This window comes from Salvia miltiorrhiza, chromosome 4 (genome assembly GCF_028751815.1).
Source record: "Salvia miltiorrhiza cultivar Shanhuang (shh) chromosome 4, IMPLAD_Smil_shh, whole genome shotgun sequence".
Classification (NCBI taxonomy): Eukaryota; Viridiplantae; Streptophyta; class Magnoliopsida; order Lamiales; family Lamiaceae; genus Salvia; species Salvia miltiorrhiza.
In genome coordinates, this window is record NC_080390.1 from 37571333 (window position 1) to 37598144 (window position 26812).

Below are 26812 nucleotides of genomic sequence, written 5' to 3' on the forward strand. Positions count from 1 at the left end.
GTCCAATTTTTTTTAAAGAAAATTAATAATTAAATAAAAAAAATTAAATTAAATTAAAAATAAATGATAATCAATAAAACAATTATAATATTATTTAAATTACAAAAAAACACATTTTAACAAATTTTCAAGCTCATATTCATATTACGATGTATTTTACAATAAAATTACTAAATATTGAATATTATATATACTGCAAATACAGGATACAGTCTCTTTTTAATTTGGAGAAATTTTTAATTGAAATGTTACGAAACGATGTCGTTTAGGCCTCATAAAAGCGACGTCGTCTTTACTAATCCATGTGAGCTCCAATTCAACACTCTAGCGATCGAAAAAAATTCGGGGACGAAATTGCAAAACTTGAAAAAATAGTGATTTAATTCGCCACACTCAAAAGACATTAAAATTGCAAATTCAAAATAGTTTGTGATTTTATTTTCCAAAATCTCATGAAACTTTGTAAGGCAAAGTAACTTTCAATATCAAATTTAAAAAATAAATCTCTATATAGAATCAAATCCAAGCATGATATGCATAAATTAATTATGTGTTTACTTATTCTAAGCATCTTAACTCTAAAGCTTACATATCAGTTACAGTATAAAATAGCTCAACAAGATAATGATGTAGATAAAATTATATATTTTTTATTTTTAATATAAAATTACGAAAATATCCTAGTATTTTTGAAAATCCGGGGGGGGGGGGGCTAGCTCCGCCCCTGCCCTCCTTCCATCGATTTTATATTTCATGCGTCTACGATATCATTTTCATTTTTTTTATTTTGATCCGTCTATAATATCGCTTTTATTTCTATTTATAATAATAAAGTTCATAAATCAGTGGCGGAGCCACATGGGGACTAGGAGGACTGGAGCCCCTCCAAAATTTTGAGTTTTTTTTTTCCAATATATATAATATATATGTTTATACTTATTATAAAATAACTTTGTCACATAAAATTTGATTTACTTGTTATATCCCCTCATATATACTTAATTTAATGTTAATTGTGTTATTTAAAACTATATAATCTATGAAAATGGTATTCGTTATTATTACTATTATGTTTTTCTTTTAATAAAAAATTCCTAAATGTACGAAATGTCCCAAAAGTGTATTGAAACTATATAATTTATGAAAATATTGTTCCTTACTATTACTATTATGTTTGTCTTTTAATAAAAAAATACCTGAAATATACGAAATGCCCAAAAAAATCGGGTACAAATTTAGCCCCCCTAAATTTTTGGCTTCGCTACTGCCACAAACTTTCACTCACAATAATAGTGGGACCCAAGCTCCACTTGCAACAATATCATTATTATCAAGTTATCAGCTATTATCCACAAAATGGAAACGATGTCGTGGACCATTTTATTTCAGTTTCATATTTGATATTTCTTTCTATTTTTAATAAAATTACTTCACTCAACTTCATAAAAAAAAGATTTTTACTTCACTTTAACACTATCATCATAAAAATAGAAACCTCATTTCACTCTTTTCATATGATCAACCATTTTATTAAAATATGTGTCATTCTCAAAAGAGCATGAAACTGGAGGGAGACTGGAGTGAGTATATATAAGTGATTTAGATACAATTATTTCGAAAATTAAAATTAAAAAATAATTCATGAATCACGTGTTTTTGGTTAAACTTGTATCCAATTTCAAGTACATCTATTTTTCAAAACTTGTGCTCATTATAATTAATTGAATTGCAATGAATATAAACGAGTAAATTCAAACAATACTATTCTTCATGGAAAAAAATAATAAAATAATAAAACAATACTGCAAACATTTCCGGAAGGTAAAACAACACAAATATATAGAAACAAATTAAAAGACAAAATAATTATTGGTGTTTGGTTGAATGGAAAATGATTTTGCTTTCGTGTTTGACCAGCTGATTAGTAAGTATACAAATTATAAAAACATTTTTGCATGTCGCATTTGAATACTGTACATAGTTAAATTGTTGTTAGGCTATATTTCCAGCTGCGCGTTTCCGAACGCGGGATAGTTGATAATTCAACACAGTTTTACAGCTAGCTAAATTATATAATTATAACATTCGAGATAAATGCACCACATGAACAAGGCCATCCTCTTATGTCCAGTGGAGAGAGTGGGGCAAAGGTCTGGTACCCTCAAATGTAGAGGCCCCAAATTTTGAAACAAATTCATCTCTCTCTTACCTATATATACTCTCTCCGTCCACAAATTAAGTATCTACTTCATGCTCGACACGAAAATTAAGAAAATTAAAAAGATATTGTAGGTATAATAAAAGGGTAATATTAATGACTTTTACTTACTTTTACTAATTTTTCATTAGTTTAAAGACATTTGACATTATTTTTATTCATTTATTTATTTTGACTTGACTTTTGCTTATTTATAATTTACTTAAAGTATTCTTTTATATTCTTTGTTTCTTTATTTTCTTTACTATTTTATTTTATTCCTACTCTAAATATTTTATGAATTGTGTAGACATAAATTTAAGAAATGCACCAAAATGAATAAATTAGAAATTCAGAATTCACAAAATGAATAAACTGGGAATTCTAATTTCATTACACAAACTCTGAATAAACCTGGAATGCAGTGGCAGATTACATTGAATGGTAAAAAAATGACGCCACTTTTTTGCTCACTTAACTCCAAAACATTTGGAGGGAAATGGCATTCCAATCGCAAGTAGTAGTATCACAAATTCATAATCAGTTTGAAAATCACATAGTGGCATAACCAGCCCACACACAGCTCAGATCAGTTCATATCCAACAATTACAACAAGCAAATGGCATCACCAGCCCACCACAACTCGGATCAGTTCATATCCAACAATCACAACAAGCAAATGGCATCACCAGCCCACCAAAATCAACCAATTAAATGGCATCACCAGCCAACCAACAAACCCGAAATGAAATAACAAAGGGGATATATAATAGTCGAATATCACCTTATTGACTCAGATCTAGCAGTGTAGGAAAGAAAAGTGCTAGGGTTTGAAGACGGCGGTGGTGTGCACAGGGTTCATACCCCGTTTTCACGAACATCGACTACTCTTCATCAGGGATAAGACCACCGACACCAACCCACGCGTCGTAGCCACTGTCAGGCAGCGTCGACTCCGAAAGCCTCACATATTTCGTGTAAGTTTCGCCTTTCGAACTGCAAAAAGTTGTAGAAACAAGCTTCATCAATAGATCCATGCGCAGGAACCGCAAAAAGAGTAGTGTCAGTCAGCGGCAACCACGGCTCAACAAATCCAATCGCCGATGTCGAATCTATGAAAGATTCAGTCTCCAGCACCATGGATTCCGTTTCGGCCACCATGGAATCGAATTCCGCCACCATGGTTTCACTCTCCGACACCACCCCCTCAAGAAAAGCCACATACGAAATGGCGACTGTTTCCATGGAGGGAAGGCCAGATCCACCCTCGATTTTCTCCGATTTCACTCATTATCATGATTATCCGTGCCATCCTTTTCGTGGTTTATACATACACAAGAGATTATTTCCAAAAGTAGATTAGGAGGATATTTTGGGGACGAACCAAAATGAAAATAGAGGAAAATGTTTGAGGGACGGAGAGAATAATATTTATAGTGATTTGTAATACTTAATTTGTTAATTTATGTTATTTTTGTTCCTTTCATTTATTAGCTAACTAGTATACGTCCATTCGTGCGATGCACGACGAACATCGAAATTAAACGATAACTTTAAATAAATAAATAAATATAAATAATAAAAATCAAAATATAAACAAATACAACATATGTTTTAAAAATAAAACATAATAATTCACATCAATTACTCAATAAAATCCTGAATTTAGAAGTATAAATTTTCAATTTATACAAAATGTAATGATAATTTAGTTATTAAATAAATTTTAAAATTATTCGATGATGAAAATTTACATTATATATATTATTACATAGTATTATTCATCATAATAATTATTTTCATACACAAACATAAATAAAAAGTTTCAAATTTTTAATAAAGAGAGAAAATAAAATATTTTATATTTTTCATAACTTGTGACGTTTAGAAAATAATTAAAATATAAAAAATAAAAAGAAAAAAATAGTGAAAAATTGGTGGAAGAAGAGAGAGAAAAATAGAGGGAAAAAATGGAGGGAAAGAACTAATCTGTTATATATTATATAGATTTTCAATGATGTGTTTTAGTTAAGTCTAAATATGAGAATCTACCCACCTTCATAATATGTCTATGGAAAATATTCACCCATATAATATGTCTTATAAAACAACCCAAAGCACAATTGATGTTGATAGGTGGACATTGAATTTTGCAAAAGTTTTTACACAAGTACAATTGTGTAAGAAAATGTGTAAGAAAGTTAGTTAAAATTGTTCAAAATCTGAGAAAATGACAATAAAGGCTAACTCACGTCACTTTCATGTACTGTAGGTTTGAACATTTTGAAAAAATGAGGCCACGTTTGTGTGTTATAAAATATCAATACGAAGGCAAAAAAAATTCATATTTATGTATATTGTGAACAAAAAAAATTCTAAAGGCAACAGAGTAACAAGCCTCCGATAAACCCTAGCCGCCTGCAGAAGCCTACATGAAAACACCGCGTGGCTTCTGCAGGCGGCTAGGGTTTATCGGAGGCTTGTTACTCCGTTGCCTTTAGAATTTTTTTTGTTCACAATATACATAAATATGAATTTTTTTAGCATTTGTATTAATGGGTTATAACCCACAAACGTGCCGTCATTCTTTCAAACTTAGGATTTTTATTAGGGTTACAAAGTGACGTGAGTTAGCAATTAATGTCATTTTCTCAGATTTTGAACCATTTTAACTACCTATCTTACACATTTTCTTACACAATTGTACTTGTGTAAGAAAGTAAGAAATGTGTACTTTTACAAAAACCATGCAAACCAACCAACATCAATTGTGTTTTGGGTAGTTTTATAAGACATATTGTATGAGTGAGTATTTTCCATACAATAATGTTATTTGGACAAAATTTGTCCGGACAAAATATAGTTAAATAATTTATAAAATAAATTTATTTATAAATTTTGGTTCAAAATAAAATAGGATTTAGCTAGTTTTATTGTTTTCTTTATATTGTAATTTTTTTGTAATTTTTTAATAACCTTTTTAATTATTATTATTTTTAAAGTACACAAACTACAAATAAAATAATGAAAAATAAAAAAAAAAAGTTAAAAAATTACGAAAAAAACTACAATATGAAGAAAACAATAAAACTAACTAAATCCTTTTAAACTTGAATCAAAATTTATAAATAAATTGATTTTTAAAAAAATTTAACCTTATTTTTGTCCGGACAAATTTTGTCCAAATATAACACTACTCTTTTCCATAAACATGTTATCAAAGTTGGTACCTTAAATTCCACCCCTTGAGTTAATCATCTAGTTAAAGTAAGATTAAAAATTATTAATAATGAAAATTAACTTATTTTTGTAGAAGATGAAATAATTTAAAAATAACACATAAATGTAGCTCTTTTTGTGCTTTCAATGTATATTCTTGAATTAATACAAAGAGAATAAATATTTTTTTTGAAAGAAAAAAAAGAACAACTATTTATTATATTAAGTGACTGAGTTATAATCATAAGTTCACTAATATTCTATTTGGACATAAAACAAACATAAGTTCACTAATATTCTATTTGGACATAAAACAAACAGTACAGACTGCCAATTTTTTTTGGGTTCGGCAACTAACGCTCCCAAATCCCCGTATAATACCTTCTGAATTCATACTTCAACAATTTCAGGCCCCTATCAACAAATCATTAATTTGCCTCTAAATTGGATAATTGGTGAGTATTATTATACAAATTTATGCTTTTCATACCAAGAAAAAGAAAAAAAAATACTATTCCTATTTATATAGATTTGTGACAAAAACGATTAGTAAAAAAAAATAGTTGACCTGTTATATAGATTTGTGACAAGAACTATTAGTAAAAAAGTTTAGTGGAGTTTGAGATTAATATCAGGATCTTTATAAATCAAAGAGGTTGAAATATATTCGAATATAAAAAAGTTTAGTGGAGTTTGAGATTAATATCAGGATCTTTATAAATCAAAGAGGTTCAAATATATTCGAATATACTCCTTCCGTCCCACGAAGCATGACACAGTTTTCTTTTTGATATGTCTCACGAAGCATGACACGTTTCTAAAAATGGCAAAAAATTTACCCTTTATTCACATTTTTACTTTTTAATCTACCACACTCAAGACACAAAATACCAATTTCTTAATTTCCGTGCAAAAAAGAAGTGTGTCATGCTTCATGGGACGGATACAATGAAGGGGGGCTGGGTTTCAGAGATTTAGAACGGTTTAACTTGGCGTTGGTTATGAAATGGATCTGGAGATACTTAACCGGAAAGGGGAAATTGTGGGCAAGGACGATGACGTCCATTTTTGGGGAGATTGACGTGGGGGAAGAGGGGTTGGGTGTTCCAAGGATGGGGAGAAATTGCAGTGGATGGTGGCCTAAAATCCTTGTAACTGGAGACAAACGGAGAAATGGTTTAGTAAAAACATCAGGAGGAAGCTGGGAAATGGTAAAGACATCAAGTTTTGGGAGCACACGTGGGTTGGGTCGAGACCACTTAAGGAAGAATTCCCTAGATTGTTCCAACTCAGTGAGAGTAAAGACGCAAAGGTCAGTGATGTTGGGAAATGGGTGGAGGGTAGATGGGAGTGGGAGCCGAGATGGAGACGGGAGCTTTTTGATAGGGAGAAAGAAATGACTAACAATCTTCTTGCAGCCATCTCCTCTGCTGCTCCTAATGCAGGTAACGAAGACACTTGGTGTTGGAGTGCAACCAAGGATGGAGTCTTTTCAACGAAGTCAGCCTACCGAATTCTAAATCAGTCAAGAAACACCGAGTCACATACAAGCCCAAATAAAGAAACTTTCCAGGAAGTGTGGGATACCCCGATTCCTCAGAAGGCAAGAGTTACAAATTGGAGAATTATTTGGAATAGGCTGCCAACTTGTGAAAACTTGACGAGACGGAATATCTCTATCGGAGAAGTGGAGAAGTGGTGCAATGGTTGTTGCAATCAACAGGAAACGACAAAGCATGTACTAATTAGCTGCCCAAAAGTCGAAGAGGTCTGGAACGGAGTACAAAGCTGGCTGGGCGTTCAAGCTCCAAGACCACAAGGTATTATGGAACATTTCAAAGCTTTTTCTAATCTGGGGAAACAAGAAAAGTTCGAAGTTTATGAAGGCCTTATGGATGTGCACAATTTGGATCTTATGGAAGAATCGTAACGAGAGTAGATTTGATGGAAAGACTTGGGAGCCACTATGTGTGATTAGGGAGATCAAAGCAAGGATGTGGAGTTGGAATACAATTTTTAAATATTTGTCCGAGGAGAATTGTTTTTCATCTTGGATGAGTGAGTCCCTTTCTTCTGTTGTTGTGTAATCCTTGTGGTACTTCTGGTACCATGCTTTTCTAATAATATTACTTTTTCTGATAAAAAAAATAATAATAACCGAAGAAAATAAAATTATTTGTTTGGGGTGGGGGTAAAAGTGCTTCGTGACAGTTGAAGATAGAAAACCCTGAACTCAGAAGCAAGGACTGAAAGAGTGCAGGCGGTTGCTGCTCATTACCCTTTCCCTGCAACCCTTACCGAGAGCAGCAATTTCAATTTCTTTCGAACAACCAGAAAGGTTTCAATTCTCCGTGTTATTTGCTGGTTCTTCTTCTACTGATAAATTTGAAGGGCTTGCAATTGAAATTTATTTTTTCTTTTTCGGTCTTTTGATGTTCAAGGATATGGAAGGCACATCGAACGGAGATGAACCCACATCGTGGGACGAGCTTTACAACTTCAATTTGATGCCTACGGAGATTTTCTTGAAGTTCAGGAAAGAGATTCAGGGGTTCCGCGTTGGCGTTAATTTAGAGGTATTTGTTTCACTTTATAGCTCATTGTTTGATACAAAAAATTACTAGTTTTTACTGAAGTATTACTGGCTCTCACTTTTGAGTATATGACTAGCAACAAATCTGATTCACACCAAATTTATGTGTGACATTGAATGTTAGTGAATTGATTTTCCTGTTATGAATTTTATTAATGTGTTGTTAGTATGTAATTACTGGGGAGTGTGCATTCTCTTAGTTGGATAGTAAGAAATGCCTCTTGCTTGTCTATATTTCTTTTCTTGATTATTGGTAAGAACCTCCAGTGCAACTTGATAGCTGCATAACTTTTTGCTCTTCAAGGTCCCTGTGCTGTGTATTTGTATAAACTATGAAGAATTTCTGTAGATGACAGCAATGGTATAAACTATGTGGCCGTTTAAGCATACATCCTGCTACTAGATGTAGATGATTTTATTAAATCAGTCTGTAAAATACATAAGCCCATTGTAGAAGTTCTACTGTTACACACCATATACACCAAATTTAGAAAGCAAAATTGCAGAAAACACGGAGAGAGAAACTATTCTCATATATGTGGTTGGCTAATAAATTTTGAGGAACACCAAAAAAGTTTAGTAACACCCTACTAATGCTCGTTGCTGATAATGCACAAGCAATATCGAATGTACATATTTGATTATAAATGCAAAAGAAACACAACAATCAATAAGGAGCAGCTAGCTCACACAAGTACTGTTTTGAGACTAACCAGTTTTACAAATACGAGACACTATAAAATGACCCCATATATTTACTTATTATACATAAGTAGTACGACTTGTTATTGTACAGTGAATAGCCATAAGTTGGAGTAGTCTTTGGTATGGTTGATTATGAACCACTAAGCAGACATTTCTTGCTAATTCTTGTTGTGCAAGTAATTCCGAAGGTCTCCTGACAATCTATAAGAAGTGGCCTCTCATTCTTTTATGCAACTTATTAAAAATGACCTCATTTCATTCTAATGAACTTAACCCCATTAACATGTTAAACTGAACCTACTCTTCTGTTGATAATTTAAAAACATCATATTTGTGAGTTTCAAAGAGTGTTGCCTCCAATGTAAGTTATGCACTTAAACATGTCCAAAATTTGGGTAATAGATTGGGTTTACAATACATATGATTCAGCATTTATAGGGTTACATGATTAAAGAAGCTCAAAATTGTTCAATCCATCAAACTATGTGGTGGATTAGCCTATCCTATTTTGAGCAACCTATCACCTGAAGTAAACACCCCCTAAAATGTTTGGTGAGTAAATAAACCCTCAGTTATGTGATAGGAAGGCAATCATGTACTATTATTTTATTTTCAATCATATTTATAAGCGGTGTCAAGTTAATGTCATGGGTGGTCACCAAATTATGTCTTGTTTCTGAAATAGGATATTGAACACTAATTGTATGCAACATGTGTACTGCATTTATATTTCTATCAGTTTAGAACTGGACTTATATTTATATCAAAGTCGGTACTGAACTTTCAATTTCGTATCACGTCTTTATCATTTTCACACAATACTCAACACTTTTACAAATGAATGGATTTAGTGGAATTAAGAGCCCAGCATGGACGCGACAACTCTTTTTTCAATCAGCACAAAGCTTAGATTCTTTTGTAACATTATTCTTACTTGAAAGTTAACCCAATAAATTAAAAAAAAATACCTCTTAGTCTATTTTAAACCTAAATTTTAACTGTTGTCTTCTTCAGTCACTAACATCATCATGATCTAATATTTCCAACTATTAGTAAGTGAATATATAAGTTCTCTAACCACCATTGTTCTATCTTTGTTTATTTTAGCAGAAAATAGATTCCAAAATTTCTCAATTGAGTTAAATCTTGATTGCAAAGGTAATTTCTTCTTCTTCTTGTTATTTTAAGTGTAAAATGTCATAAGAAAAGGATTAGCCATTTGCATTACAAATGAAGTTTCAAGTTTGCAAAAACAATAATGCTTGTTACCCATCTGAACCAAATAAGAAGTTTAGTACTCAATACTCATTACTGAATTCAATACAAGTATTATAGTTTAGTAACTGCTTATGCAATTAATGTAGCAATGCCACTATCATGGCTTCTTTAATTCTTTTTAGTATATGTTACACTTGATTCTCATAGTTGGGCCCTTTTAGGATCTAATGAAGTAATTATAAGGAGTCTTCTAAGCGACGTGATGTCAATGTGTATGTATCATGGAAGGCTTACTCTAGTTGGGCTTTCCCTTCAACGCCCTGAATGTTTCTTTCCTCCAATAATTTGCAATGCATTTTGAACTATCCCAATTAAGACTTTCTGAAGTTCATGAAATGAAATATATGTTCTCTTACATTCCATTTTTTTTTTGGTAATCTCCTGGTTAACAAGTATCAACATCGAGAGTTGCACAATTTTGCGAGCACATTATATGAGTACTCAAATTCTTGTGTTTTGTGTAAACATGAACTACGATTTTGTACTAAATTAATAACTGGTAACAAAGAAAAAGAAATATATAGTGAGAACAGAAGAACACACAATAACCGGCAAAGCAATATGAGTATCTTTGCTTTCTTCATTAAAGATTTGCAAAATGATAAGAAGAAATTGAATGTAAACCAACGGAGAATCGAGAAATAAGAAAGAAGAAGAAGAAAAAGGTTATATGCATCAGGAAGAAGATGGGGCAGGGGCATGATGGCTGTGAAAGGGGTGGAGGTTGGTTAGGTTTTAGTGTTTAGTTTTTTTTAGCGAAGGGTATTTTGTCCGTTTACACATGAAGTGGCTTACGAACCTTGCTTTTAGGGTTGTTGCTAAAATAGTTTTCCACTAGCCCAAGTGCCTGCTTGTCCCAATTGTCACATCAACATATTTAATCACTGTGAAATCGGTTTCCTTGATTTGATCAGTGACAAGTTTGCTGTCTACTATTTTGTGTTTACATGTTTATTCACCAAACAACTTTTTATGAGCATATTGATTAATATGCCATGTGAATCCATGTGTGGAGAACATGTTTCAATGAATATACTTATATATTCATGTATTGATTTATGCATGTATGTATACAAGAGAGACTAATCTATTCTAGAAAAGGTAATCACGATAGAAAAGGTAATCTATTTCAACTGCATTATGCTTAATTTTGTGTGGAAATAGAAGATGTGATAGGCTGTTGGGTTATTTTTTTTAGGGGCTGAAGCATACATCAGATGAAGTCATTGTCCTCACACTTTTAATCTCTTAATTTAGTGTCTTGAAGTTGTTTCCATAGTATAACACCTTCATATTTTTCAATTTCATCTCCTCTGTCCAACATTTAAGTAGGTTAATCTGTTCAACTTCAACCTCTCCCACTATTTTACATTATGCAGCTGGGATTTCACCAAACAGACCCAACTGCAGAAGACAGTCGTTACCTTTAAAGTTGTCATTTTCAGGATATTCATTTGAGTCTGTAGGCTTAGCTCTGAAGTAGTTCATAGGATTCAACCTCCATGATACAAGGTCTATGTCATGATAATTCTATGGCTGCATTACTTAGAATCTAAAATACAGAGCTAAGTTGGGAAATTATATTGAAGATAAGGAGACTAAAACTGAGCTTTCCATCTTTTTATAGATTGCAATATATAGCTTTTTTAGGCTTCTTTCCTTCCAGACATATTTAGTGCTTGTAGATACATAAGCATTCTTCAACAATTGACTACTAAATATTGTAGAAGCACAACCATCATCAATTACGGACTACTAACATGATCCATTATACAACAAATAAATCATGCATATGATGCCAATTTCGTAATAGCTCCTTCACTTTTGTTTTCACTATGTTCAATATTTAAAACCAGGGAAATTGAATGAGCCAACCATGCAAAGCATAACTATGCATGTCTACTATTGCTTGGTTTCTCGACTGCGTAGCACATGCCATCGACTATAAATATCACAATGAAGAAATCAGTCTGAGTTCCAATTTCTTTGCTTTTATGTAGTTGTATAATGCTCCCCTGAATGACTACCATGCGAAACTGGTTTTGAAACCTTTAGCGTTTGAGCGGAAATGGAAGTTAATGTATGAGCCTTTATACCAAGATGTGCAGCTTGTTTCCAAGAAAATTCCTATAACAAAGTTCCTTAACCTTCAGGTGTGATGGTCTTGTCTTTCCTAATGCACGCTTTATCTATAATGTGGCTATTTCACTGAATAAAGTGTTTAAAATAGTGCAGGTAGGAGTGGGCCACAGCTTTCAGTTGCACGCTACAGGTTGGAAATGGAAGCTGACAACATCTTTGGGTGGAGATGGTATATCCAGGATTCGAAATAAAACATCTCTTGGTTTATGTCCTGGAGTGGATTTCCGGTTTGGGTGGAGGGCTGATTATGTTCTCCCTGAAATTACTGGGTAAGTTGTTTTTTCCTGGTTTGTGGCCAGTGAGAGATATTGAAATCTGTCAATGTGGTTCTAAATTACACCTTGCAGTAAATTTCTATGCCGTAGTTCAGCTATTTCAATTGTCTTTAATTAATATCCAGAGTTTGTACCACAGTGCACTTCAAAATAATTACATTCTACAGGGGTGTCGGCTCTGATGAACCATTGTTTAACATGAATTCTGGCCGGTTACAAGCGTCACTTGACCGGGTTGAGGCCATTTTTACGCATACTGATGAAGAATGAAGTGGGTACGTTATCTGCTGCGTTTACTTAAAAAGTTCCGAGACACCAAAGATATCTAAAATTAGCCTATTCAAGGAGAGAAACTAGTACTAAGCATAATTTTTTTTGGTGTGTGTGTGAGAGAGAGTTCTAATGATTACATATATACAAAGTCCAATGGTGTTGGCCTACTCTTTTGCAAAGCAAGATTTAGTCATTTTGTCTACATCAATTCCTCACGGATTGGACTTTGTACATATGTTATCATTATCCATGTGAATACATCTCTTCAACAGATCCACTTTTGTATATGCTTCAATTGGATTCATTACCTGCATAGATATTTTCTTGAGCACAGTCAGAACTAACTTTGTCCTTTCTTCTTTAGATTGGAGGTGTGCATTATCTGCAAAGTAAACCAGCAGTGGGCTCTGCCCATTTGAGTAGAATTTCGAGTAAATGCAATTTGCTATTTCATCTTCGTGCTGCTTCCCCAACCACTTTCTTTTTTGTTTTAAATACAACTGGGCGAGTGCTGGCTGCCCTTTCGTGGTACATATCAAAGCAGGTAGGAAGATTTAACCCCGGAAGAAGGTTGATCATGAATGCTGCAAATTTTTAATTGAGCTAGTGAGCATGCTTTTTGAGTTCAAATTCTGTGCAGTTATTCTTTGCTATTATGCCTTGATGCATGCATTTTTCGATTGATGTTTCTGTTAGTATTCATGCCATATTATAATTTTGACCTTGTAAAGTAGATTATGCTAGATCGAGGCTGGGTGTTTGTAATGGGGTATTCAAACATTCAACCGAAAGGCAAGTATTTCATCTTAAGACCTGCCTAGTTGATTTTGTTAAATCAATCTTGGGTGTTTACCTGAGTTTATAAACTCTTTAAAATAGTTAATATGTTGTTTAAGAGCTATTGAGAAGCCTCAGGATTCTATGGTCTCCAATTTAGACAATAATTATGTGCCTTCCATATATTCTGCATTAATGAATTATCAAATAAGATTTCAATACTGGTAAAGTACTATAAAACTATAAAGTAAAATATTTACTTAAATAAAAAGAAATATGGGGAAAAGAAAAATAATAATCAAAGAAAAAAAAACTCTCTTCGTCTTCCAAATAACTTACTAGGAAGGATGAACACAAGTTTAAAATGAAAATGTGAAAAGATAAAAAAAATTCTCCTTGAAAATTATGAATTGAATGTTAGGAAATTGGATTGAATAGGAGTATATGATTTGCATTGTTTAGAATATACTTAAAAAAAATAAATGAATATTTGATTTTACTTGAATATTTACGAATCTCAAATAAAATTTGAAAGATATTCGAATATATAAGTAGTTTACAATTACGAATCGAATGCAATGACATGAATAGTTTACTTTCCTAAAATAACTCTACTATGATTGTTACTTACAATACATATATTCCATTTTCATTTCTCTTAAATTTTTTCTTTTTAATTTATAAGTTTAATTATCCAAATATTTTGATAACTTATAATTTTTTTTTAATAAAACAACTTATGAAATTTTGGAGCCATTACTTTTTTCGTTGAATAAAGACCACAAAACTAATACGCACCAAATTTTATAAATTTATAAGCTCTTGAGGTGTTTGGTTTCGATGATGAATTCGAACTTGAGGTGTTTGGTTTCGAACATTGACTATTCTACCACTAAACTAATACGCACAAAATTTTATAAATTTATAAGCTCTTGAAATATTTTATAATTATATTTTATAAGCTTTTAACGTTATATTGCACAATCAAATATTATACTCCCCCCGTCCCAACGAAGATGCTACATATTCATTTTTGGGTCGTCCCAATGAAGATGCTACATTTTTAAATACGGCAAAAATAAGGGATTTTAATTGCAGAATTACAACTAATTAATCACTCCCTTATTACCTTTTCTCTCTTACTTTATCACTTTTATACTACACATTTAAAACACTAATCTACAACTCCTTAAATCCCATGTCGAAAAGAAATGTATCATCTTGGCTGGGACGGATGGAGTATTATATAAGCTCTTGAAATATTTTATAAATTATTATTGAAACTTATAAATTCTGTGAAATAAACTAAGTCGAATGCAGCTGAAACCATTATAGTCCAAAACTTGAAGAGGAGCGACAGCTGGTTGGTTAGAAAGGAAAGAGCCGAAAAAGAAACTTGTGATTCATGTCGACGATTGCTCTACACAGACCAAATTTCTCAAGAAGATGGAGAATGTGAGTTTTGTTCATGTATTCTTGGTGACTTACCTAATTAATTACAGAGGAATTGTTTGTTTAATTAATGGTGCAGGGTGCAGGCTTCTGCAAGCAAGGGTGCAGGCTTCTTGAAGAAATTTAGTCCTTCAAACATCATATTCGACACACCGCGTGAAGCTCGACACCATGAGGAATACTGGGTAGCTAACACTACTTTTTCTTTTAATCAAAATTAAACATAGGTTGAGTGAAGTAATCATTCACACTTTAAAAAAAAAAAATCAAAATTAACACTGGCACACAAACTCTTTCTTTGGTATTCTGGTGTTTCAATTTTCTTGCTTTGGTAGATGGCCGCTTGGCTGAGAGCAGAGAGCCACTGGGAAGGCCGAGAAAATGAACGGTATGGAATTAATCATATCCTTCATTTACTACCACGTACGTTAAATTACAAATTAATACTTTTTGAGAATAAAATTACAAATAAAGTACTCCCTCTGTCTCATTATAAATGACTCAAAACTTTTCGGGCACGAGAGTTAAGAAAATGTAACTTTGTTAAAAGTGTTAGACCCATATTTTTTAAGGGTTAAATTATTCATTTAGGGTGTGTTCTGTTTGGTTGTAAATTTATCATGAGAAAATGAGGGATAAACAAAATTTCACCCTTTAAATCATTCATTTCTTTTTCCACATTTTCTACTTGACCTTTACTCATTCCTCATTTACACTACAAAGGAGGGATAATATTATCCCTTCAAAAATGGTGTGATAATATTATCTCTCCTTTGTAGTGTCTGTAGTGTAAATGAAGAGTGAGTATGAGTCAAGTAGGAAATGTGGGAAAAGAAATGAATGATTTAAAGGGTTAAATTTTGTTTATCCTTCTTTTTCTCATGATAAATTTACAACCAAAGAGAACGCACCCTTATAGTAACAGACCACTTATATTAGAACAACCAAAAATAGAATGCTAATCACTTGCAGTGGAACGAAGGGAGTAATATTTACAAACATTAATTTACACATTTTATGTACTGTCGTTATTGTTAAAATAGCTGGTAAGTTTTTTTTTTTTCGAAGAAAACATAGGTAGTAAGTTAACATTCTTTTATTGTGGCTTCAATTACAGCCACTGTGATCACTGTTAGCTGAAATTGAGACCACGGGTTGGGTTTCAATTGGGCCGTGAAGACATAATTTGGGGGGGTTGAATTTTTTTAGAAATGAGCTACAAAATCTCTAAATTAATTTCTTAAATCGACATCAATTTGACGCTAGAATTTTACCTCAAATACTCACGGAACCTTAACTTCTCACCACCAAACCAAATCAATGTTGGATTGGAAAGTTAATTTGAAGGCTTTGTGGGTCTAAATTTCAGCGGCCAATGATCTCATCGGTGATTGAAGTTGACCCATTAAAAAAGAAATTTTGAAACGTTGAGTACAATTGTAAAAGTTGAAGCATCATAATAATTGGTGGTTGCTCATCTTATAATATCAGATATGCTGAGAGTAACAGAAGAAAATTCGCCCAACAGGTAGAAGAAAGTAGCAAATTTCCCTTGAATAATCACTTTCAAAAAATTTACTGTGTCTTCCCCCAGGAGTTGAATGCGATGACAAGGAGATACAACTCAAAACTGGGAGAAAAGTGCATGTGTATTGTGATGGTACAGTAAATCAATGTGGAATATATACTATACTTGTTTGTAAATACAGATGTAGCTTATAATTAACGAATATAGATATAGGAGGGCGATGTTGATGGAGAAGATGAGGTGAAGAAGGAAGATGGAGAGCTAAAACATAGCATATTGAAAAGTGTAGCTGGAACCTTGGACTTGAGCATTCAACATTTGTCACATGGACAAACCTTTCCAGGGGTACACTCCAACTCATACTTAATTTGCCATTTCAATAAGCTTAATTAATAAACGTATCTATCCCGACCTTTACTAATTTTATTTCAATCTTTAATATTTATTATCAATTATGTCTCAACCTTTAGCAATTATGGCAATATTTATATCAACTTCTATCAATTTTATCAATCGGTTTTTGAGATAATTGTTTTTAAAAAATAAAAAATAAATGAAATATCAATATTTTCGTATACATCTTTTTTTTGGGGAGCAAAATATAGATCATTTTTTCGGTACGTCATGTCACAATTCAACTAAAATTCAAATAATGCAATTTGAAAGGTTGTAATAGAATTGATCGATCGATTTCAAATGACGGAATGAAATTAATAGAATTGTTAAATGTTATGATATCAGGGGTGGTAAATCGGTTCTGGTTATCCGGTTATAACCGAACCGAATCAAAAAATCGGTGAATTTTTCGGTTCGGTTCGGTTATCGGTTATAATAATTTATGTTACTCGGTTAATCGGTTTAACCTGTAAGTTACCGGTTAAACCGAATTAACCGGTTTATTAATTAAATAATTTATATATTTATTAAGTTGTAAATTAATTAAAATTTGAAAGAAAAAGAATAGGGCTTCGCTTCCGCTTCTTTCTCCATTCCAGTTTTCGACCTTAAGTTTGAGATAAAAAGGATGAATTAGAGGTCTTACCTTGCTAGAAATCCATTTGAGAAATATATTTCTTCTTCATTGAAGAAGATTCAATATTTTCATACTGACAGCAAAGGAAATATGTGAAGTGTAACTTTTAAGTGGAATCGTTGTGTCATAGATAGAACCAATCAGTAGCCTTCGAAAGAATCATTCGATCATTGACACTTTTAAAAGATTGAACATTAATTCCTAACGATGTATTTGATCTGAGGTTATTAGCCTGTAAATACACGAATTTTTCATATTTTTTGAAATTTAACATAACTTTTATTTTTAGCTCATAAATACAAGAACTTAGCATTTTTTCTGATTTTTGACATCGATATGAAAAAACTCTGTTTATTGTTGAGGTGGAGGCAGGAATACATGACGTGGACTACGAAATATGCACTTGAATAGAGTAATTTGATTCATTATTTTGATTAGAGAGTGAATGACATGGTATACCGGCCTTCACGTTAATAGTAAATTAGAATTTTTTCTTATCGATGTCAAAAATCAGAGAAAATGCTAAGTTCGTGTATTTGTGGGCTAAAAATAAAAGTCATGTTAAATTTTAGAAAATATAAAAAGTTTGTGTATTTACAGACTAATAACCCTTGATCTGATCAGTATTATTTAAAAAACTATATTCCTTGATTTCAGATTTAATAATATCTAGTTTTATAGGAGATACATGTTCGATAAAGAATATAAATTGTGGTATCTTTATTGTTCAGTTCTATATCGCTACTAACCATTTAATAATAAGTTAGAGATGTTAATAATAAGCTAGAGGTCTTTTATGTGGGATTTAAGTCTACGGATTTCTGTGCGATTTATACAGCCGAATTAATCGATTAACCAAACTATAAATCGGTTCGATTTTCGATTATTACTTGATTGTTAATCGGTTTCGGTTAACCGGTAAATCGGTTCGGTTATAATCGAATCAGACCGATTACTAGCCCTATATGATATAGTTAGGGGTGAACAAGTACGGTATGCCAAAAAAAATTCGTCATACCGTATACCTTATCGTAAATTGCGGTATGAGATTTTTCATACTGTTGTCCTACCAGACTCTTTGGTATATCGAAGATCGATATGCCGAAAAATTCGGTATGAACTTTTTCATGCCAATATCATACCAATAGTGGGGTATACCGTACCAAAATTCGGTTTACTATATTTGACGGTATACCAAAATTATTGGTATGTTGTTTCATGTCTAAATTATCAAAATTATTAATGAATTTATATTTTGTAAGTTGTCATTAATTCTTTAATAATTATAATTTTATATATATATAATTTATCACTAATTATATATATACATATATAATTTATTTCAATCGATATGGTATGCTGGTTCGGTATATACCGTTTTTTTCGATATATACCGTTATATCGGTATATAACGGTATACCGCGGTATGATAAAAAATGATATCATTATCCTACCAAAAATTTTCGATACGGTACCATGTCATACCGAAATTTACGGTATATCAAAAATTCGGTATTTTCGATATTTTTTCGATACGATAAATGTGGTATACCGATTTTTCGGTATTTTGGTCCACCCATAGATATAGTTTATAAATTTAAAAATTAGAATAGAATCTATAAATTGGTAAAGATCGGGATAAGTTGGATGATTAACCCTTTGAAGTATATATGAGTGCTTTAATTATAAAGTTGTTCAATTCAGGAAAGGCTGAAGCATCCTCTTGTGTGCCTCTTGGATAGAAAAAGCTCAATCTGCTACGGCTATATTGCAAATTTATGCATCGCTAAATCTGCACGCCGCCAGGGTGTTGCTACCACCATGCTAAGATATGCCATTTCCGCTGCCAACTCCAATGGTAATTAACCTTAACCTAATTATAGTACCTTCTTTGGTTTCGATTGTCCATTAACCTAATAAATATTTTTTACGCTCTACTGTCAAATTCTGAAATTCTTTATTTGAATTATAAATATTTAAAAACAAAAATTTATTATAGTAGAATGAGTTGTAGTTAACATTTATAACCAAAAATCATATACGCTACTTATGAATTTATCCATCCTAATTATTAATCAGCTAATAAAATTGAACTTAAATGCTAAAAATGAGTATATCCTTTAAGTTATAATAAACCTTAATTAATAAATAAAAAATTAAACTAAAACATTAGAAATTGAAATTGGAAAAAGAAAAATTTAAAAAGTGGGACACTGAACTCAAGTGATCTACACACATGCGCTTACACTCTAGAAATGATATTTTGGGAAGTGCAACATAAACAACTAAATTAGTACTTGGAGCATCCACACCCTCAAAAGTCTCTTTGAGGGCTTTAAGAGGATATGAAAGCATCTATAGTAGAGAGTTGAGGTGGGCTCTAAAAAGTGGTTGGATCACTTTTAAGAGCCCACCTAGTCGGAGAGCCTTCTACTTGACTCTCTAATTTTATTTTTTATTTTTCTTTTATTTTTAATATTGTTTACAATTAAATTTGACATCTAATTTAATAATTAAAATTCCATTGAAATTAAAATTTAATATTATCTTAATTAAAAAAATTAAATAATTTGAAACATATTATAATAATTTTTATTTCTATTTTAATTTATTTAAAATGTATTCGAAGATTAAAAAATAATAATTAAAAGTAAAATAAAAAATTAGAATTAAAACTATTTGAAAGCTACAATAAGTCGATATTGTATTGAATTCCACATTAAAAACTAAGTTTTGAAAATTTTATTTTTATTTAGAATAAAGATCTATATATGAGTATAGATCAAGACATCCAATTCAAATGATGCAATTTGAAAAGACATCTTATTTCATTTAGATAACTTCTTAAATTTTAAAATCGAATATTTCATTAAATTTAAAATTTTCAACATTGCATTAATTAAAATATAATATAATAAAAAATTACAATAATTAAAATAAAATCACAATATATAATTTAGTTATGGCTAGACCGGACCAAATTGAACTGATCAAATGTGCTCGATTAAATCCGGAAATCACGAAGGGAGGATTGTCGAGCCAAATACGCTCGGAATTTCGACGGAGCTCCAGTCCGAGTACGAGATGGAATCATGCTACTCGACGTCTCGTTGTTGCCCTCAACTTCCTATTCAATTGTGTATTCTTCTTCGTCTTAGATTATCATGTTCTGCAAAATAATGCATGCAAACAAGATAGCATATCCTTTGGTAATAGCCCAATGAGCTTGAAGGATGTCAAAAGCTCATTGTATGTCCTTCTGATCCGCTTCGTGCATCAATTTGAACCTCTTCTTCTAGTCCGACGTGAATGGAGGACTCTTTACAAAAGTGGGCCGATCAGGGTAGATGCCGTCTAGTTAAATAGTAGCCCATCGTGTAGTAAGAGTCGTTGGCTTGGAATGTCACCGGCGGAGCCCTTACTTTAAGAATGTTGTTAAACAACAATGATTGGTTGAACACATTGATGCCGTTGTTGAACTAGGTACCCATAAAAACACATGTCAGATCTACAAATCTTGGAATGCGACGACTTTGAGGATGATCATCGGCTCGTTGTGATCACCTCGGGTGTATGCTCCTTGCCACGCCATTGGACAATTTTATTTCACGTCCAGTACATGCAATCGAGACGCCCTAGCATTCCCGGGAACCTTGTTTCGCCTCGTGCATAGCAAGTAGCCTTTGACAGTTGGTGAAAGTCGGTCTCCTCAAATATTTCAGGTCGAAAATGTTAGGTCCGGAGGGTCTCGAATAGGTGTATGAGAGGGGGGGGGGAGAGAATACACCTATGGGCTATTTTTCTTAGTTAAAACGAAACTTTAAATACAAACTGACTCAACCTATTTACTGAAAAGAGTTTTGTCAAAACAGGGTTGGCGACTACTACTGAATACTCTTCAGTAAGGAGTTATCAGTTAAGTCAAAGACTTTAACTGATACACGTAAGGCTTCAGTCGAGTTTGATAAATAGAGAGATGTTATGAATCTTACTGACTATCAGAAGATAGATCAGTTAGACTGATAACACACGCAACGAAAAACTTTTGTTTTGAAATAGCCTGTGATATTAAACACGTTGTCAGTCGTTAAGTTTCTTTTTGCAATTAATCAGTTTTTAGTTTATGAAGGTAAGAGCACAAGTAAGAAGGTAAGTACTGAAAGCTGTAAATAACACAGAGATTTTTACGTGGTTCGGAAAACACTTCCTACATCCACGGTCGGTTGATCAGACCAACAACTTCACTGGGCAAGTTCTTACGGGTGCACTGCAAATTGATGCGTGTGCTTACGGGTGCACAACAAACCTGAACGTGTGCTTACGGGTGCACACAAATCGAGACGACTGAAGATCCTATCTTCAGTACCAACGCATTGGGTTGGATTTCTCACTCCTAGCGCACACTGGGCACTAAGATCTCACGGAGACAGAACACTGGTCTGAACTTCTTTTCGACACAAACACTCAATTCGGTTCATTGAAGAGAGGTTTGAAAACTCGCCAACTAAACCACAAAGAACAAGTTCTTTGCAGTTAGTTTTACCTAGGCTTTGGATATACAATATTTGCCTAAGTTCTAAGAGAATGTATGTAATCAGCAGTGACTGATTTTTGGCTTTGTGATTCTCTTCTTCGATTCAACCTTTGGAGAGGCTTGGTTTTGCTGAGTAACGAATTCGGCAGCGTTTCAGCTTATGTTGTTGAATCGGTGAAGATTGAAGTGATCCTCCAGCGCAATTTATAGGAGACGTCTTAAATAGATCTGTTGGCGGAGATGGTCTTCAAGATTTCTTCCGTTATAGAGTAATTTGAACTTGGGCTGATGCTTCAATCTTTGAGGTTCTTTGTTTGGTAAGAACGACTACTTTGAAGAGCAGGAGGTGCGACATCTCTGAAAAGGTGATCACCAAAAAGAAATGGCCTCTGCTGAGAAAGGACGATCCTAAAATCTCTGTATTTAATGCGGCTGTACTTCTGGAGTGCGTGGCTTCCTTTGAACGTTGGAGGTTCAGTCTGAGGAACAATGTTTAACTGATACTTGACTTTAGTATCAGTCCGCTGAATCCACGTGGCGCGCATTAAGTAATCAGTCGAAATTGATCCTTCGACTGATATATTTGACTTTGCCTTAATCGTTACATCAGTCGGCATCTTCAATCTTCAGTCTTCAGTCCTTCGTTCTTCAGTCTTCAGAACAACATCTAAACTAGAGAAGGAACTCTAACACTTGAGTTCGAACAGTTCTAGTCTATTACAAGTGAAACCTATTGATTTTGGTATCATCAAAACTAGGATTATGATATTTCATTAAGTTCCCAACAGAAAATGCAGACGATTGCTCGACAAAATTTCCTCATGCACAACAGTGATGTCGACTAGGCAATCCGTAGGTACTCGTCGTAAGAATTCGCGGCACCTCCATTCTCGAGTTTTCGAATTGCAACCGTACATTTCTACAGCGGTGTGAAGCCCCATCTCCCAATAGAATCTTTGCACTGTTGGAAGTAAGGATTGAACTCCACTGCATTGATGATACGTGAGAACAAGGATCAACACATACGAAAAGGTCGTTGGAAAAATATTTTGCCAAATACAGAATCGAGGGCGAAGTAATCTCGATAAAACCGTTCGCCACTGGCTTCACGACCACGATGAATGTATGATCTTTTCTTCCCTCCGTTTTTTGGAGGGCTATCCGATAGACCTACATGACTCGCTATTTCTAATAATTCATTCACGAGTTGCATGAATTGAAGGGCGGGATCAACGTTGAAAGTCAGAGCGACCGGAACCTCATCGGTGTATGAATCAGAGGAAGAGTCGGAAGAGAAGTAGGAAGAATAAGACATTGTTGGAGAAGAAAAATGAGAAATAGGAATTGAATTTGATGTGAGAAATGAAATGAATGAAGTAATATTTATAAAGAAATTTGAGGAAAAAAAAAAAGAACAATGCCGTTGCAAACAGCTAAATTTTAGAGGAAAAAAAAAACATAAAATCAGCTACAAAAAGATCAGTTGAATGCAATTAAATTTAAAATTTCATTTTTTCAATATAGCGCGTGCCTAATATCTCAACCAAAAAGTCGAGCGCGAGGACAAGAGTTAGGCATCGAGCTGCACGGCGCGACAATGTAAGGGGGCGCGAATGGCGGGGTTTGAGGAGGGCAAAGAGCTCGATTGTGGGTACTTTTATAAATTAGTCTAAATAATAAGTTAAATGAAAATACAACATATATATACAATGTGATGGAACTTAATTGAAATGACCTTGTTGCAAGAGAGAAACCTCCTCGATAATTCAAATAATAAAATCAATATGTATATATTGTTGAAATATTCTCGACAACTCAAATCTATCTATATAATATATAAAAGAGGAGTTTTCTCCCTATATTTTTTTCCCTCAATTTTTTCTCCCTCTTCTTCCATCACTTTTTTGTACTTTTTTTAATCTTTTTTTTAATAATTTTAATTCTTTTCTAAACATTGTCAAATTTAATTTATAAAAAAATATTCAATGTGCATCTTAAGTTTAAGTTCGTCAAAAGATCTTTGATATGGTATAAAAATTATCAAAAATGAATTTAAAACGAATAGGTTATTAAAATTTTAAAATATTTTATTTTCTTTCTCTTTGTTAAAATTTTACAACTTTTTATTTATGTTTGTGTATGAAAATATTTATTATTATTATTATTATTATTATTATTATTATTATTATTATTATTATTATTATTATTATTATTATTATTATTATTACTCTATAATAATAATGTGTAATATTAATTTTTATTATAAAATAATTTAAAATAATTTAATAACTATAATTGTCATTACACTTTATACATAATTAAAAATTACGTTTTTTAAATTTGAAATTTTATTGAGTAATTAGTATTTTATTTTTAAACCATATTTTGCATTTATTATAATTTGTTTCTGTTTAATATTTATATTTATTTATTTAAACATATCATTTAATTTCTATTTCGCCTTGTATCGCACGGATGATCGTCCTAGTAATAAAATAAATATGTATTTATTGTTGAAATATTTTAATATACATCCAACAACCCAATATTGATAATTAGAATGAAAAAAAAAAACGTTTTAATCAAACATGTCATATCTTATCCATGCATACGGCTAACAAACGAGCTGTAATATATACACTAAATTAATTTCCACATTTGAAATTGGTTGAAGGTGCAGAAAAAGTTTTCGTACATGTCCACCGTCACAATAAACCTGCTCGAAACTTGTATCAGAAGATCGGCTTTCAGGTATATTGCCATTTGAGAAAATGGTCCACCATAAGTAGAATACGCAAATAAGTTGATATATTGAAAGTAATATATTGTGCAGTAATATCTACAAAGAAAAATGGACTATTTTTTTATAGACACACGAAAAAAGGCAAAAATGGATTATCTTCTTTTTGGTGTACCACTGTCTCCTACCATTAACTTCACTATATATTTAATACTATGTAAAAAAAATTATCATAAAAATAAAAATTATTACTATATATGAAACTTTATGATTAAAAATAAAAAATTGTATATATATATATATATATGTATATACTAATTATAGATTAAGTAATCCTAAAAATCAATTATTAATTAAAAAATTGCTAAATAAATATAAAATTAATTATAATCCTTATTGAGTTAGTGAACCTTAAACAATAATCTTAGAATTATAAAAAAATATAAGAAATTAGGATGGAAGAAAAAATAATTAAAAACTAAGAAAAATTGAAAACGAGATACCAAAAATGGAATAAAAATGTCATGTGCTTTTGCTTGCTCTAGATAGAAGGTATTTTCTATTGATTGTGATTAAGAAAGTTCATTTCAGGTTGTTGATGCAGCAAGTTTTCAACTTTACGTGGAACAAACCTACTTATTATGCCTTGACGTTTCAAGTTGTGATGTTCGCCTTTCCATCTAACGTCGAAGATGAGCTTTGATAAGTTATAGTATTTCATTCCTTCTTTAAAATTATATATATATTTTTTTTATTTTTTGATACGTTTCATAAATATATGTAATTTCTATCTTCAAATATTATCTCATATATAATTTGACAATTTTATTTTTAATGTAAGACTCTTTCTCCATTATTAATACCCTCAATATGAGATAAGTACCCGTGCGTCAATTAACTTCACCAATTCACAATGAGTAGTGATACTAAATCAGATTCGAACGGGAGGATCAACAGACCAAATAACAACAGATTCACCGGACTACATCTCGTCAAGAAAAGAAATATATTCGGCGCCACATCCGGTGAGTAATTAATTTCGTACATGAATCAGTCTAAATGTTTAATTTTAATGTTGTTACATATTTTATAATATCGTACGTGAACTGAAGCGTGAATAGAAAATTAGAGTTTAGAATTTGATTTGAATTAAACCGTGCATGGTTGAGTTTTTTCCGTGCGCGGTTATCTTTTATGTTTCCTTTGATGTTTATATGCACGAATTGTGTAATCTGAACACTAAAATTATTTTTTTGTACACGATTTAACTGTGCACGGTGAGTTCTCCGGTGCACGATTGTGCACGGTTGCACTTTTCTGGTTTATTTGATATTTATACGCCTGTATTGAATAATTCAGACACTAAAATCTGTGCACAATTCGTTCTTCCGTGCACGGTTGACTTATTACTTTCTTGCACAGATGTGTTTTTCTGCATTGTTTGATATATACACATGTTTTGTATTACTAGATATGACTTTTGGGTTATTGTGTGCACGATTAGTTCTTGATTGCACGGTTCTTGTTTTGTGCACGATTTGATTGTTTTACTTTGATATTTGATTATTCTAATAATTTATTATTCATTGCAGCCTCCTCGGTATACTTGGTTACGTCCATACATGTCCCGCAACAATCGCCAAGTCATCTTTCGTCCGAAATATAACACCCACTGATAATATCCTGCTTTCCAGTACACTAGGTTCTTGCCAACCTAATGGTAGCACACTGTCAAAATACGGAGTGGAATTGCCCAATTACGTAGCTCAGGCCACGCTTCGTCAACTCCCCCATGAGATTTGACACCAGACTGATGCTCCATTGTGAAGTTGCGATGTCCTGACTATCTCTCCAAGTGCAAAATTCATTTGTCACTGAATCCAAGATCTCCCTGCACCGTATCTTGTCTTCTTCCTCATCCGAAGACTCGGGTTTTTCTTCCTGTGCCGACGAATTGTTGTTGCGATCATCAATTTTGGGGATACTTCTACTTGCATCCATCTCGGAAGGCAACACAGCAGATCACTGTAAATCATATAATCCTGCCTCATTGTGTTGACCCGCA

General features: G+C 32.5%; 2 protein-coding genes across 6 annotated transcripts; both read left to right on the forward strand.

Annotated features, from left to right (window-relative positions):
• Positions 1-7574: 7574 nt before the first annotated feature.
• Positions 7575-13313, forward strand: LOC131021465 (uncharacterized). The gene is made up of 6 exons (XM_057950657.1): positions 7575-7755; positions 7859-7993; positions 11994-12146; positions 12229-12404; positions 12578-12685; positions 13048-13313. The coding sequence occupies exons 2-5, from the start codon at positions 7862-7864 to the stop codon at positions 12678-12680; spliced, it is 564 nt and encodes a 187-aa protein (XP_057806640.1). The 5' UTR covers positions 7575-7755; positions 7859-7861; the 3' UTR covers positions 12681-12685; positions 13048-13313.
• Positions 13314-14778: 1465 nt separating this feature from the next.
• LOC131021466 (GCN5-related N-acetyltransferase 6, chloroplastic-like) lies at positions 14779-25600 on the forward strand. Of its 5 annotated transcripts, none has more exons than XM_057950658.1 (9): positions 14779-14915; positions 14992-15097; positions 15248-15300; positions 16404-16440; positions 16507-16572; positions 16654-16785; positions 19178-19331; positions 24682-24758; positions 25339-25600. In XM_057950658.1, the coding sequence occupies exons 1-9, from the start codon at positions 14866-14868 to the stop codon at positions 25429-25431; spliced, it is 768 nt and encodes a 255-aa protein (XP_057806641.1). In that variant the 5' UTR covers positions 14779-14865; the 3' UTR covers positions 25432-25600. The 5 variants fall into 5 exon arrangements, with proteins under 5 accessions (XP_057806641.1, XP_057806646.1, XP_057806644.1 ...); XM_057950661.1 differs by having other exon boundaries at positions 14792-14915; positions 24688-24758; XM_057950659.1 differs by having other exon boundaries at positions 14792-14915; positions 16657-16785.
• Positions 25601-26812: the final 1212 nt, after the last annotated feature.

Bases quoted from the DNA above. Each gene is read 5' to 3' on its own strand.
- LOC131021465 (XM_057950657.1), top strand. From the start codon at position 7,862: ATGGAAGGCACATCGAACGGAGATGAACCCACATCGTGGGACGAGCTT. The intron at 7,994-11,993 runs GTATTTGTTTCA...GCTTTTATGTAG, and splicing joins GCGTTGGCGTTAATTTAGAG to TTGTATAATGCTCCCCTGAA. The intron at 12,147-12,228 runs GTGTGATGGTCT...AAAATAGTGCAG, and splicing joins CAAAGTTCCTTAACCTTCAG to GTAGGAGTGGGCCACAGCTT.
- LOC131021466 (XM_057950658.1), top strand. From the start codon at position 14,866: ATGTCGACGATTGCTCTACACAGACCAAATTTCTCAAGAAGATGGAGA. The intron at 15,301-16,403 runs GTATGGAATTAA...TTATAATATCAG, and splicing joins GAAGGCCGAGAAAATGAACG to ATATGCTGAGAGTAACAGAA. The intron at 24,759-25,338 runs GTATATTGCCAT...AGTTCATTTCAG, and splicing joins ATCAGAAGATCGGCTTTCAG to GTTGTTGATGCAGCAAGTTT.